The sequence below is a fragment of the Coregonus clupeaformis genome, chromosome 16 (genome assembly GCF_020615455.1).
Source record: "Coregonus clupeaformis isolate EN_2021a chromosome 16, ASM2061545v1, whole genome shotgun sequence".
NCBI classification, from domain to species: domain Eukaryota; kingdom Metazoa; phylum Chordata; class Actinopteri; order Salmoniformes; family Salmonidae; genus Coregonus; species Coregonus clupeaformis.
Window position 1 is genome coordinate 8,881,909 of NC_059207.1, and position 14,911 is coordinate 8,896,819.

The window sequence follows — 14,911 nt, forward strand, 5'->3', positions numbered from 1 at the left end:
CCTTGAGCAAGGCACTTAACCTTAAACGCTCCTGTAAGTTGCTATGGATAAGAGTGTCTGCTAAATGACTAAAACATAAGTTAAAACAAGTGAAAGACTAAACAGTACAGATTTAAAAAAAAACTGTATGCAGGTGAATGAAAACCACACCACTAATATATGTACAACAAATACGTTTGTTAAATGAAGCATATTAATTAATTATGTGTGAGGGAGGGAGTTAGGCTACATGGAGGGGATTATTGGAGAGTTTGGTTCATCAGGCTGACCCCCAGTCTTCACTTGAAGTTATTGAGGGATGATGATGTTTTGGCAATGTGAAGATAACAATTCCAGAGTATGGTACCTCTGTAGCTGATGGAGAATTGACTATGTGAGGTGCGGCAGTGGAGAGGGTGAAGGTTATCGCAGTGTCTTGTGTTATATAGATGGATTTCAGAATTAACCTGGAAGAATCCATGAAAGGGTTTAGGTAAACTTTCTGGGAGGCATGAGTATTTGTAGATGAACGTGCATAATTGGCGTACGTTAATGTCATAAATAGACGAGATATTGAGTTTCTTAAACAGAGGCGCAGATAGAGCCAAATGTATTTTGTATGATGAGTAATTTGCGTAGGCCCAGACAATATTACAGTACATGAGATATTAGTAAATTAAGCTATAGTATAAAGTTAGGAATTAAGCCTGATGAACCAAACCGCTAATCTTTCTGATCATACCAACAGCTTTCATCACTTGGCAACAGACAAATTGAATATGATCTTTCCAGGATAACTTTTCATCAATTAGAACTCCAAGGAATCTAGTGGATGTGACTTGTTCCATTTCATTCCCAACAATTGAAATTCTGGCTCTTTTTCTACAATATTTCTTATTCTTACTAGTGAATACAATAAAGTTCGAACCATTCAGAAAATTTGCCCATACCTGAGTTGGCTTCATTAATTAGTGAATCAAAACTCTTGTGTGATAAAATCAACTTGGTATCATCAGCAAAGAGAATGGGAAGTACGGTAGAAGACACAGCAGCAAGGTCATTGATATAGATTAGGAATAACAAAGGTCCAATTATTGAACCCTGTGGGACGCCACAGGATATCTTGGCCCTGGTAGATCCACAGCTGTTTGCAAATTTCTCTCTATCATAAACATAACTATATAACCAATTATATGTATAGTCATGAAAACCGTAATAATGCAATTTAGAAAGTAATATTTAATGATCAACTGTGTCAAACACTTTGGATAAATCTAAAAAGATGCCAAGAGCGTATTCATTGTTCAGGGCTGTAAAGATTTTATCCACAAGTTGCAAAAGAGCCATATCTGTGGAATAGTTTTTACGAAAACCACATTGGTGCTCATATAGAATACAGTGTTGAAACCATATTGGTGCTCATATAGAATACAGTGTTGAAACCATATTGGTGCTCATATAGAATACAGTGTTGAAACCATATTGGTGCTCATATAGAATACAGTGTTGAAACCATATTGCATAGATTTGGTGAAGATATACGTTAGAGGCTCAGTCGTCGAGGAAGACACTGATTTCACCAAAGAGGCACCAATCACATCATGACCTGCTGCCTGATACTTTAAGTTACAAATTACCTCCATCACCTCCCATTACATCAGGAGGATCAAACTGAAGCAGAGAAGGGAAATGTCCTGTAATGTAATCCAAGGGATTTCCATCAGTTTTCAAAATGTTCTGTATACTGTAGATCAAAATAAATGTAGTAACATAAAAACGACAGATTATGAAATGTGAGGACAGATCCTTATTGTTAAACTTCAAGCGCTGATGAAGGACCTGTGTTTAAAGGGACAGTTCACTCATATAATACAACACATCACAGCCATAGGTTTAGCTCTGTATTTTTAGGGGATTGTATTAACCGTGGACTAATGAAGGAAATACTAAAAGAGTGAACTATCCCTTTATGGGTTAGCTGGCTGTGATTAAAGCCAAAATAGTTTTTCTGTTTCAAACTGTGCTTTGCTACTGCTTGGGTCCCCGTACAGCATCAGATTTACAACAACTTCATTCTAATCAATAGACCAGACAGGTATTTGTGTCATGCATTGCCTTAATTTTGCAAAAAAACAGTCTTGAGAAAGAGAGTACACCATAATTCGCCTCTTTTTTAAACACAACCCACCTGTTGTAATGTTTAAAGCTGTTATGATCTCCAGATAAACTTCCATGCACTGTGTTTTGGTCTGTCATTTACAACACAGAGGCTCTCAGAGTGGTCTTGGAAGCACAGTGGGGCTTCCAGTTGAGATACCCATTACTGACAAATCGCTGTATGTACTTTGTACACATGGGGAAAAGACCACGATGGACCAATTTGGCTCTGCAATTTAGCTCTGCAATCGGTGGCAACAGTGTGATTTAGGCTGGGGCTGGTGGCATCGTCCACTGGCTGGAAAGGAGAGGCTCCATTATTCTGCAACCTGTGGCATATCAAGATTGACAGACCACACGAGCAGTCTACTTTAGGGCTTGTTATTCCTCGCCATTTATGGAAAATCATATCAAACAAAATCAGCCTGTCTCTTGATTTTCATAAATGTCTTAATGTGCACTCTCTCTCTCTCTCTCTCTCTCTCGCTCTCTCTCTCTCTCTCTCTCTCTCTCTCTCTCTCTCTCTCTCTCTCTCTTCTCTCTCTCTCTCTCTCTCTCTCTCTCTCTCTCTCTCTCTCTCTCTCTCTCTCTCTCTCTCTCTCTCTCTCTCTCTCTCCTCTCTCTCTCTCTCTCTCTCTCTCTCTCTCTCTCTCTCTCTCTCTCTCTCTCTCTCTCTCTCTCTCTCTCTCTCTCTCTCTCTCTCTCTCTCTCTCTCTCTCTCTCTCTCTCTCTCTCTCTCTCTCTCTCTCTCTGTCCTGCTCTCTCTCTCTCTCTCTCTCTCTCTCTCTCTCTCTCTGTCCTGCTCTCTCTCTCTCTCTCTCTCTCTCTCTCTCTCTCTCTCTCTCTCTCTCTCTCTCTCTCTCTCTCTCTCTCTCTCTCTCTGTCCTGCTCTCTCTCTCTCTCTCTCTCTCTCTCTCTCTCTCTCTCTCTCTCTCTCTCTCTCTCGCTCTCTCTCTCTTTCGCAGGACACAGAGATCGTGAACACGGCCATCCTAACAGGCAGGCGTGTTGCGGTGCCGGTGAAGGTGGTTACTGTGGAGTGGGACGGTACTGTGAGGGAAGTGGACGATACGGTCGGCTGTACCTCCACTGACGAGGACGTGGTCAAGGTATGGTCAAGAACACTTCCCGCTAGCCTGACAATGGTCTGCAACATCATTGCCTGCCAAACCAGAAAACTAGAAAGGGGACAGGGACAGTGAAGGAAGTTAGGTTGTTGAGCGAGCACAGTGCTGTCCTCCGCCACATTAATACATTGGCTAAATTGTTTGCACGAACCTTTCCTTTCGAAACACAGATGTCCATGCACTAATGTCTGCTAATGCAAGGACACATGGAGCAGAAATACAATCCTACAAAAGAAACTGAGGAAATTGAGGTTGCTCTCAACAAATAGCTCTCAGCTGCTCTCAGTTGCTAAACCGAGTTTGTCGCTAATTCATTCAACATTTCCATAATGAGGCACTTATTATGCTGGAGCGGTATTTATCTCTCTTGTGTTTGTTGAATTAGATAAAGAGAGTCAAGACGTAATACAGTGTTTTTTTTTGGGGGGGTAAAGGTGCTACTACTATTCCTTTTGATTATGCACAGCTTAGTATGTTGAATTCCACTATTTGTCGCTAGCGTTCGAAACAGGCAAAATGACATCTAAAAGATTGACTCCCATTCCATTGCTTTGGCCCTCAGCCCAAAACGAAAACATTACTCTGACACATTCAATATGGAGGCAATTTCCTGTAACATCGAGCAAGGTGTTGTTTAAATACAAATCAATACGCTGGAACCTTGGGACCGTGGAACTGCGGGAGCTCATTCCATAGCAGTAATACAAACGACGACCACAGAAAGTGTTATTAACGCCAGGGCAACTGTTTCAGGACCTATCTGTTTCAAATCAGAAAGCTCCAGAGTTGTGTAATGTTGTATCTCCAACACTTTGGAAGGAAGTGGATCAGAAGCAGACAAGCAGCTTTGCTGTGACTCTCTAGTGACTGGGACTGGGACTGGGACTGGGACTGGGTCTGGGACTGGGACTGGGACTGGGACTGGGACTGGGACTGGGACTGGGAAGGCCCACGTGTAAAATCTCCAGCTTGCTCTGTTGACAGCCAATCTGACAGGAATTCCCTTCAGGTTAAGCCAATGCACACCTTTAACCGAGATATGACAATCGCTCACTGAAGCCTTTTCCAGGTACGCAGACAGTAAGCAAGTTATTTTGACAGTGTTGTTTGGAAGTCAGATCATCTCAGAACTGTAAAAAGGAGTGGAAGCCAGGGCTTTCCCCTATGAGCCTATATACAGTGAGGGAAAAAATGACAAAGAAATGATCAGTCTATAATGTTAATGGTAGGTTTATTTGAACAGTGAGAGACAGAATAACAACAACAAAATCCAGAAAAACACGTCAAAAATTTTATAAATTGATTTGCATTTTAATGAGGGAAATAAGTATTTGACCCCCTCTCAATCAGAAAGATTTCTGGCTCCCAGGTGTCTTTTATACATGTAACGAGCTGGGATTAGGAGCACACTCTTAAAGGGAGTGCTCCTAATCTCAGCTTGTTACCTGTATAAAAGACACCTGTCCACAGAAGCAATCAATCAATCAGAATCCAAACTTTCCACCATGGCCAAGACCAAAGACCTCTCCAAGGATGTCAGGGACAAGATTGTAGACCTACACAAGGCTGGAATGGGCTACAAGACCATCGCCAAGTAGCTTGGTGAGAAGGTGACAACAGTTGGTGCGATTATTCGCAAATGGAAGAAACACAAAATAACTGTCAATCTCCCTCGGCCTGGGGCTCCATGCAAGATCTCACCTCGTGGAGTTGCAATGATCATGAGAACGGTGAGGAATCAGCCCAGAACTACACGGGAGGATCTTGTCAATGATCTCAAGGCAGATGGGACCATAGTCACCAAGAAAACAATTGGTAACACACTATGCCGTGAAGGACTGAAATCCTGCAGCGCCCGCAAGGTCCCCCTGCTCAAGAAAGCACATATACATGCCCGTCTGAAGTTTGCCAATGAACATCTGAATGATTCAGAGGAGAACTGGATGAAAGTGTTGTGGTCAGATGAGACCAAAATTGAGCTCTTGGCATCAACTCAACTCGCCGTGTTTGGAGGAGGAGGAATGCTGCCCATGACCCCAAGAACACCATCCCCACCGTCAAACATGGAGGTGGAAACATTATGCTTGGGGGGTGTTTTTCTGCTAAGGAGATAGGACAACTTCACCGCATCAAAGGGATGATGGACAGGGCCATGTACCGTCAAATCTTGGGTGAGAACCTCCTTCCCTCAGCCAGGGCATTGAAAATGGGTCGTGAATGGGTATTCCAGCATGACAATGACCCAAAACACATGGCCAAGGCAACAAAGGAGTGGCTCAAGAAGAAGCACATTAAGGTCCTGGAGTGGCCTAGCCAGTCTCCAGACCTTAATCCCATAGAAAATCTGTGGAGGGAGCTGAAGGTTCGAGTTGCCAAACGTCAGCCTTGAAACCTTAATGACTTGGAAAAGATCTGCAAAGGGGAGTGGAACAAAATCCCTCCTGAGATGTGTGCAAACCTGGTGGCCAACTACAAGAAACGTCTGACCTCTGTGATTGCCAAAAAGGGTTTTGCCACCAAGTACTAAGTCATGTTTTGCAGAGGGGTCAAATACTTATTTCCCTCATTAAAATGCAAATCAATTTATATCATTTTTTACATGCGTTTTTCTAATTTATTTGTTGTTATTCTGTCTCTCACTGTTCAAATAAACCTACCATTAACATTATAGACTGATCATGTCTTTGTCAGTGGGCAAACGTACAAAATCAGCAGGGGATCAAATACTTTTTTCCCTCACTGTACGCTAGGCCAATCTGCACATGGCTGCTGTACCACTGAAACCTGTGTGTGGAGCCGACCTGGCCTGGGATCAAAAAGTATTGGTTTTCTTATAAATACTTTATTTCTGCACTTGCTTGAGCCAGCCTGGTGGTGCAGTGTTCAATAGAATAGTCCCAAACGTTCAAACCCAGCCTATTGGACACTGCAGGCAGGCTCAATCAAAGGCAGAACCCAGGTCTGGTGGGGAATCTAGAGGAGTGGAATCAACTGTCTTCCAGAGCTGTGTATCACCAAAATGAAAGCCTAAATTCAATCAGATCAAGCGTTAACTGGCGATAGCCGACACCCACATAGCTGGTGTTTTGACGGTGTCGGAGGTGTAACTGTGTTGGAGCTGTCAAATCAGTGAGCGGCTGCTTGTGTGGTCATTGTCACGAAGCCACACCCGTCCCACTCGCGTTAGAAGTTCAAAACGAGAAAGTCTAGGCTATATAGCAATAATGACACTTAAATTGAAAATCATTCAAAACAAAAATCTGCCTAATCAAGGTATAGATTACAACACACATTCCAGTGTTCGAACTTGTAACAAGGCTACATGGGATTATTAGTAATGCGACTCGGCTCATCCAATGGCAATGTCCACGATAGGTATAACACCGGGAGCCGTTTGCTGATTTGACAGCTCCAATGCAGTTACACCTCCCACATCGCCAAAAATAAAAACAATGAAACTGCTATGCGGTTGTCGGTTATCCCGTGTTAAGGCAGAACCGATTGAATCTAGCCCCAAAGCACCAAATGATTAGCATCTACCTGATTCACTTTGCTTGTTCTAGTTAACGCTGTTTTTGCTTGGGACGTTTGAATGGTAAAGATGAACATCTAGCGTCACTCGAAAGTTTAAAAAAATAATTTGCGATGGTGTTATCATCGGTCCATTAGACGTTAGTTTCCCTTCATCTTGTCTTCCTCCTCCTCCACCCTGTTAGGAAGACAGAATTGATATGTGAGGCTCGTGTGGGTTCTGTGGAGTTGTGTTATTAGGGATGCTGGACGTGACGTCCTGATGCAGTCTGTCTAGGTCAGGTTCCAGCAAGGGACAGGAGGGAACAGGAGGAGACAATAGGAGCCAGGAGGGGAGAGGAGGGGACAAGAGGGGACAGCAGGGGACAGGAGGGGACAGGAGGAGAGAGGAGGAGACAGGAGGAGACAGGAGGGGAGAGGAGGGGACAAGAGGGGACAGCAGGGGACAGAAGGGGACAGGAGGGGACAGGAGTACACACAAAGAGAGAAGTGCTGATGTTGCGTGATAAAGCAAATACATTGTTGATGGCTTGATAAAGCAAATACATTGGTGATGGCTTGATAAAGCAAATAAATAATAATATGCCATTTAGCAGACGCTTTTATCCAAAGCGACTTACAGTCATGCGTGCATACATTTTTGTGTATGGGTGGTCCCGGGGATCGAACCCACTACCTTGGCGTTACAAGCGCCGTGCTCTACCAGCTGAGCTACAGAGGACCACAAATACATTGGTGATGGCTTGATAAAGCAAATACATTGGTGATGGCTTGATAAAGCAAATACATTGGTGAAGGCTTGATAAAGCAAATACATTGATGATGGCTTGATAAAGCAAATACATTGGTGATGGCTTACCATTGACATCTCCTGTTCAACAGAGGCACATTAACTGGCCGCTGACTGAATAGGGTTAGCGCCATAATTGGCTCATGTGCAGATTCCTCCCTTTAATGTCTGTGGTAATTACATTTGACAAAAAAAGAAGACAGAAAAGTGTTGAAGGGAAAGGGGGGAAAGGGGGAGGGGTGGAAGAGGTGGGGTGAGTGTTAGAGACACAAAACAAAAAGGATTGAAATTGATCTCTTTCTTCCTGTCCTCCGGTGTCATTTAATAAAGAAGGCGCTGAGTTTGACACGTCTCTGGGTTGCCATCTGATTGAGAATGTCCTTGTGTGTGTGTGTGTGTGTGGGGGGAGGTGGGGGGTTGCTGGGAGAGGAGAGGATGTAAGGGCATGGAGGGAGAGAGAGAGGGGGGGGGGGTAGGGGTTAAAGGGGTACAGGTGCAGCAGACAGGGCACGTATGGCCATCAGCTAGTGGCCCATGCAGTCCGTACAGACAGAACCCCACCTGGTGAGGACAGGATGACCGTACTTCACTCTAATTCCATCAAACTTTAGACGGATTAGCAAGTTACCGGAACCCAGGTGGCTGGCTGGGGCAGAAAGTAAATGAATGGTTAAGTGGATTGGAGACAGATGTGGTACCTGCCCCTCTCTGGCCCACTCCGTTTAGCTCCTAATAGGCTTATAAATAGAGAAGGCTGGGTCTGCTTCCTGGGTCTGCTTCCTGGATCTGCTTCCTGGATCTGCTTCCTGGGTCTGCTTCCTGGATCTGCTTCCTGGATCTGCTTCCTGGGTCTGCTTCCTGGATCTGCTTCCTGGATCTGCTTCCTGGATCTGCTTCCTGGGTCTGCTTCCTGGATCTGCTTCCTGGGTCTGCTTCATGGGTCTGCTTCCTGGATCTGCTTCCTGGGTCTGCTTCCTGGGTCTGCTTCCTGGGTCTGCTTCCTGGATCTGCTTCCTGGGTCTGCTTCCTGGGTCTGCTTCCTGGGTCTGCTTCCAGGGTCTGCTTCCTCCCCAGTCCTGACACGGTCATTCACACGGCAACATCACAAACACTGTCTGAAGGCTTAAGGCATCATGGTTTCTGGTTTGTGTTTACACTGTCCAGTATTTACCTACCTATTTATGTCCATAACATTCAAGGATAGTCTGGACAAAAAGAGGCTAAACCATAAAAACGTTAAAACTTGTATTCAAAGGATTTATCTGATGAAAACATCAGTGGTCTTATAACACTGACATCTTCAGGACACCAACATTGTCTAATACCACAGGCAATTCTCTAGCCAATGAGAATAGAGAGAATTGTGTAATCGCAAATGTAGTATGAGATAGCCGCTAGGTTACAGTAAGAGAGCAACACCCTGTAAAGAAGCATGAAATAGCATTTTTCTATGCCACTTTATAATCTGTCATGTCAGCCACAGTCCTATCCCTCTCTCTCTCTCTCTCTCTCTCTCTCTCTCTATCTCTATCTATATCTCTCTCTCTCTCTCTATCTCTCTCTCTCTCTCTCTCTCTCTCTCTCTCTCTCTCTCTCTCTCTCTCTCTCTCTCTCTCTCTCTCTTTCTCTTTCCCACTCAGGTAACATGTAACGTTAAAGAGAAAGTAAAGAGCTCTGTGTTTGTCCTTGACGGGGAGAATAATTTATGAGTTGGAATGACTTTGAAAGCCTATGACAGGAGAGAGGGTGAGATTGTCATGCAAAACTTGATGCCCCAAATGCTGTAACCCCTATAAACGTTACGGCCTTGAATCAATAACTAATTAGTCCTTAATTATTTTGCAGTCCTAACACATGCTCTTAAAGGGTTAAGTGGCGCCTCTGATTGCGATCCCTGGCTGTATACCCCCCTATGCGGAAATCCCTGCTCAATATTGACGTGTCACAAGGTCTCGGCCTGACCGTAATTCACAGAGTGGTCGAAAAAGGGTAATTTTCTAACTCTGAACGACTCCCGACTGGGACTTTCACCATCACCTCTCTTCACCGGGGATTGGACCTTGTCCCCCTGGCCGATGTCCTCCCTCTTCAGTCCCGTCTCCACCGGGAGCCATTACGGCTCTTTGCATAAGCATTAGCGCATCATCAGTCGCACACAATGAGCCATAGACTGCCTGCACTAATGTCCCTCAGAGCCGTTTGTCACTCTGGAATCAGATATGTGGCATGCAGTAATAGTGCGTTTCACTCAAGGCCTTGCCTGGCCTCGGGCTGTGGGCTCTGAGAGGAGCTCAGCACTAGGCAGAAAACCCTATTAGTCATGTATTAGACATCTTTAAAGAGAGACACCTTTCAAACCAACTTTAGCATGCTGCCAACCTTCTGCAGACTTTTCTTTATATCTGAAAGGTATTGCCGGCAACAAAGCCTGTGCTTATATTTCCGCCAACCGACCTAGTCAAGATCGCAGTAAAATGTTTCAGAGTCCCGCCAGCTCCTCAGTATAAATGTCCCCTATCATCTTACCGGCTTCGGCTGTTCTTCTCCGACATTAAACTTGTCCTTGTCATTATGAAAAAGTATAAACAAAACGTCAGTTTGCATGTAGCAGTCTGGTCCAAACGCTCTGCATGCAGCAGTCTGGTCCAAACGCTCTGCATGCAGCAGTCTGGTCCAAACGCTCTGCATGCAGCAGTCTGGTCCAAACGCTCTGCATGCAGCAGTCTGGTCCAAACGCTCTGCATGTAGCAGTCTGGTCCAAACAGTAACATTACCTGCTCTATTTTTTGCACCAAAAAAAACACCTGTTTAAAAATGTATTTAGGACATGTAAATCTAGCAAGCCAGGCAACTAAAAGCTACTTTCTAGACAATGTTTTCGTTTGTTGCTAGCTTGTTAGCTAATTTAGCTAGCTATCTAGCTGGCTAGACAGCTCATTTAATTAGCAGAACATATCTGACAACGTTTTGAGTTTAACTGTAGCCAACATTTTATTCACTATAACAGGACAATTAGCCTGTTAAGATAATTATTTACAAAAGATTTACAAGTATGGCAAGCTACCAACTTACTGTTTGTGAATCTGAAGAAATATAAGCAGTGTATTGCATTCTGTCCTATCCAAGGAATTTAGAACTTGATCAATGCTGCTTGCTGTGTCAGGTTACCATGAAAATGGTGGCAGCAACAGGGTCAAAGTTGAATGTCTCTTGCTCAGTTGCCGCTTAATAAATGGGTATATAAAAGGTGAATGCTGACAAGAAAGAGGTAGGATTGGGCTGTTTGAAGGTGATGTTATCCCGAGTGCCGCAGTGATCTAAGGCACTGCATCGCAGTGCTAGCTGTGCCACTAGAGATCCTGGTTCGAATCCAGGCTCTGTCGTAGCCGGCCGCGACCGGGAGACGCATGGGGCGGCGCACAATTGGTCCAGCGTCGTCCAGGGTAGAGGAGGGAATGGCTGGCAGGGATGTAGCTCATTTGGTAGAGCATGGCATTTGCATCGCCAGGGTTGTGGGTTTGATTCCCATGGGGGGCCAGTATAAAAAAAAATGATGTATGCACTCACTAACTGTAAGCTTGGATAAGAGCGTCTGCTAAATGACGTAAATGTAAAAAATTTGATCATATAAACATTGTCCAATTGTTTTTATGAGAAAGAAGTATTGATGTGACCTGTACTGCTGCTATCCACATTTTTACAGAGGGAGGGGGAAGTATGGTTCAAAGCACTGGGATGAAAAAGTCAGCAACATCAATCCAACATTGATGGAGTTAAAACATTACGATAAAACATTTAATTAAAAGGGACAGTCTGTGATTGTGTGCATCCATTTTTTAAAACTTTTAAATTATTTATATATACCCATTGATCCTTGAAGAATACTATAACTTATAAATGCATCATGGGCTTAATTCAACTGTCATACCCCATCAGGAGCTTGTTTTACTCCTTTGTTTGTAAAAAGTTTTAATGTGAACAAAGACTGTAAAGTCTCAAAACATGGTTAGAACTATAATGGTCAGTCCGTGTATCCATAGCTCTGTCTATGAACTGGAGAGTTGTTACCCATTTCTCCAACTACATGCCTCTGCTTGTTTACCAAAAACAGTGATGGCAAATCTGCTTTGTTATTGTTTGAAACTGCAGATTGCCTTTTTAAAAAGAGATTGTTTGTGAATACGACAGATGTCATTCCATTGTAGCTGAGCAGTTTTCTAATGCTGCTGTCAGTTACTGAGAATAGGTTTGATCTCGTATTGGACATGTTGAATCATGTCAACGATCACTTTTGTAAGATTTGTTCCCATTATTGAAGATTTTTATTATCTCAGGACTGCCAAGAGCCCAGTGTCAGTATTCCTAACATTTAATAAAGCTGTTGATCCACAGTGTGGCTGGTTGTATATAACATAATTGAGGTCACACTCACATGGACTCAGACAGGCTTTACATGCTACCCTCCCTATAGGAAACTGAATTCTAAATGGTCACCAATGGAGTCAGTTAAAAATAGCTTTATTAAGTGACATTTTCAACAACAACAAAAAAAACATGAAATCATTGACACAATCTAGGCTGGTTGTCTTGTCATAGAGAACACAGGTGTAGCTCTCAAGCAATGTGAAAGTGGACCAATCCAGATCAAGGGGTTGAAATGGTTCAGCTGCCATGGAAACAAAGGCGACAGTCACCTCGGGAAATGACCTCCATGCACTCCAAGCTGTCTTTTCTGTCCTTTCCATGAAACTGTGAGGTTGTATCACAACCTGTGAATGTGTGGAAGCCTGACAAAGCCAAACTCTTGTGCATTCCAAGTTTCTCGTAGATGGTGTAGATACAAATATGCTGGTAGTTTTTACCCATACCTAAAGCGACCCACAGCTTTATGGTTGGATAATCCTTGGTAAGATGGAAGAACATCCCAGCAAAGAGGACAATCCACTGTTCGAATGATAATGGTCTGCGCACCCTTTTGAAAGGCATCTTTAAGATGAAGGCATACTCTTGTGTCTGCCTCTTTATGGGCTCATTCCAGCATTAATGTCAGAGAGCGCTTTTGAGACCACAGACTCATCAGTTGTAACAGATCTCTTTTCCGTCTTCAGATTCATTGGCACACTCCTTCTGTGTCAACATTTTGAAAAGCTCATTTTTTTTATTATTAGGATTTCTGAGAAAGTCAGAGAACTGACATTGAAGCTTGGCTGTCTCCCAACTTTCTTTATTTCGAGCGCCTTTTCCTCGCTTCATCTGTCATCTATCATCTATCGATTATATTTACGTTTTTCAACTGATGCTATACCTAAGGCAGGAAGACACTACTGCCATATTCACAAGATGTGGAAACATTGTAGGTAGGCAAGGAATGGACAATGACCGCTCCATCAATGATTTTGGCATCAAAAGAAGAGGGCACAGGGGGGTAGGAATCTACAGCGATCAGGGCCAGCCCCCTCAACCCCTGGTTTAGAAAATAGAACTGAAGGAACATAGGGCCCAGGGAACATAGGGCTGAGGGAACATAGGGCTGAGGGAACATAGGGCTGAGGGAACATAGGGCTGAGGGAACATAGGTTGAGGGAACATAGGTTGAGGGAACATAGGGTTGAGGGACCATAGGGTTGAGGGACCATAGGGTTGAGGGAACATAGGGCTCAGGGAACTGAGGGAACATAGGGTTGAGGGATCATAGGGCTGATGGAACATAGGGCTGACAGATCATAGGGCTCAGGGAACTGAGGGAACATAGGGCTGACAGAACATAGGGCTGAGGGAACATAGGGCTGATGGAACATAGGGCTGACAGATCATAGGGCTCAGGGAACTGAGGGAACATAGGGCTGAGGGAACATAGGGCTGAGGGTACATAGGGCTGAGGGAACATAGGGCTGAGGGAACATAGGGCTGAGGGAACATAGGGCTGAGGGAACATAGGGCCGAGGGAACATAGGGCTGAGGGAACATAGGGCTGAGGGAACATAGGGCTGAGGGAACATAGGGCTGAGGGAACATAGGGCTGAGGGAACATAGGGCTGAGGGAACATAGGGCTGAGGGAACATAGGGCTGAGGGAACATAGGGCTGAGGGAATATAGGGCTGAGGGAACATAGGGCTGAGGGAACATAGGGCTGAGGGAACATAGGGCTGAGGGAACATAGGGCTGAGGGTACATAGACATGGTCCCATTTGGCCTGCTCAGCTTCCTGCTATCATCCATCTCCGGAAGACAGTGGGGTTCTCTGTTAGTTAGACCAATGGCTCCCCCTGTTCCTTTTACCAGGTAATGTTTGCTCATGGGCTTGGTCAAGTGGCATGCATGAGTACTTGTTTTGTGTTTTTGGCAGGTCCCAGAAGAAAGAGAATTCTTCTCTGATGTTAGCTGGTAGAGCTTTCATGTCTCAAATATGGCTAGGAATATGGCCAAGGCCTCTAATGTTTCAACATGGAGACCAACATCTCTAGTTATGTTCTGCACGGACAAAAATCATTACAAGACTCTAAAATTCAAGAACAATGTTCCAGAAATGGAAGGTTGTATACTTCTGAATCATGTTTGCTTTCCATGTATCAAAATAAGTGCATGTGGACTCCAACAGCCAAGCATCTTTCAGGACTTTTGACAATGAAAGCAAAGCAACTTGATGACTGTGCCTGGTTTTAGTCAAGCTGCCTTCAAGATGACTGTGGTTTTAGTGTGCTGCCTTCAATAATGAGTCTGCCGTCCCTGCAGGTGCCACCCCAGCATCACACAAGGCAGCAGTCCAACCTTAGCCATCCAAAATTTATCCTATTGTGTGCCATAGGGCCATCTCTATGTGCAGTCCACCAAATATAACCACTAGCATTTGCTCTCCATAAGCCTTAGGAAAGCTCCACTGAACAAACTTTGCAAGAGCAAACAGTGGTTGATCAAAAGCCATCACAGGTATTTGGCCAGCATTGAGATGTTCTGTGATCTGACCACTCATCTCCCGAGTGGCGCAGTGGTCTAAGGCACTGCATCGCAGTGCTAGCTGTGCCACTAGAGATCCTGGTTCGAAACCAGGCTCTGTTGTAGCCGGCCGTGACCGGGAGAACCATGGAGTGGCGCACAATTGGCCCAGGGTAGGGGAGGGAATGGCCGGCAGGGATGTAGAGCATGGCATTTGCAACGCCAGGGTTGTGGGTTCGATTCCCACGGGGGGGCAGTATGAAAAAAAAAAAATTATGCACTCACTAACTATAAGTCGCTCTGGATAAGAGTGTCTGCTAAATGACTAAAATGTGAAACTGGCTACTTTCTCATAAAAAATAGGGAGAAGTTAATTTAGTGCTGCCTGGTCAG

At 44.4% G+C, this 14,911-nt stretch overlaps 1 protein-coding gene across 1 annotated transcript in view; it reads left to right on the top strand.

The window, feature by feature from the left end:
* Positions 1-14,911, top strand: part of si:dkey-215k6.1 (transmembrane protein 132C) — a 289,645-nt gene that overhangs the window by 228,821 nt on the left and 45,913 nt on the right. Inside the window, exon 4 of the mRNA XM_041900191.2 lies at positions 3,102-3,245. Coding sequence (XP_041756125.2) covers positions 3,102-3,245 — 144 coding nt within the window. The remainder of the gene's footprint in view (positions 1-3,101; positions 3,246-14,911) is intronic.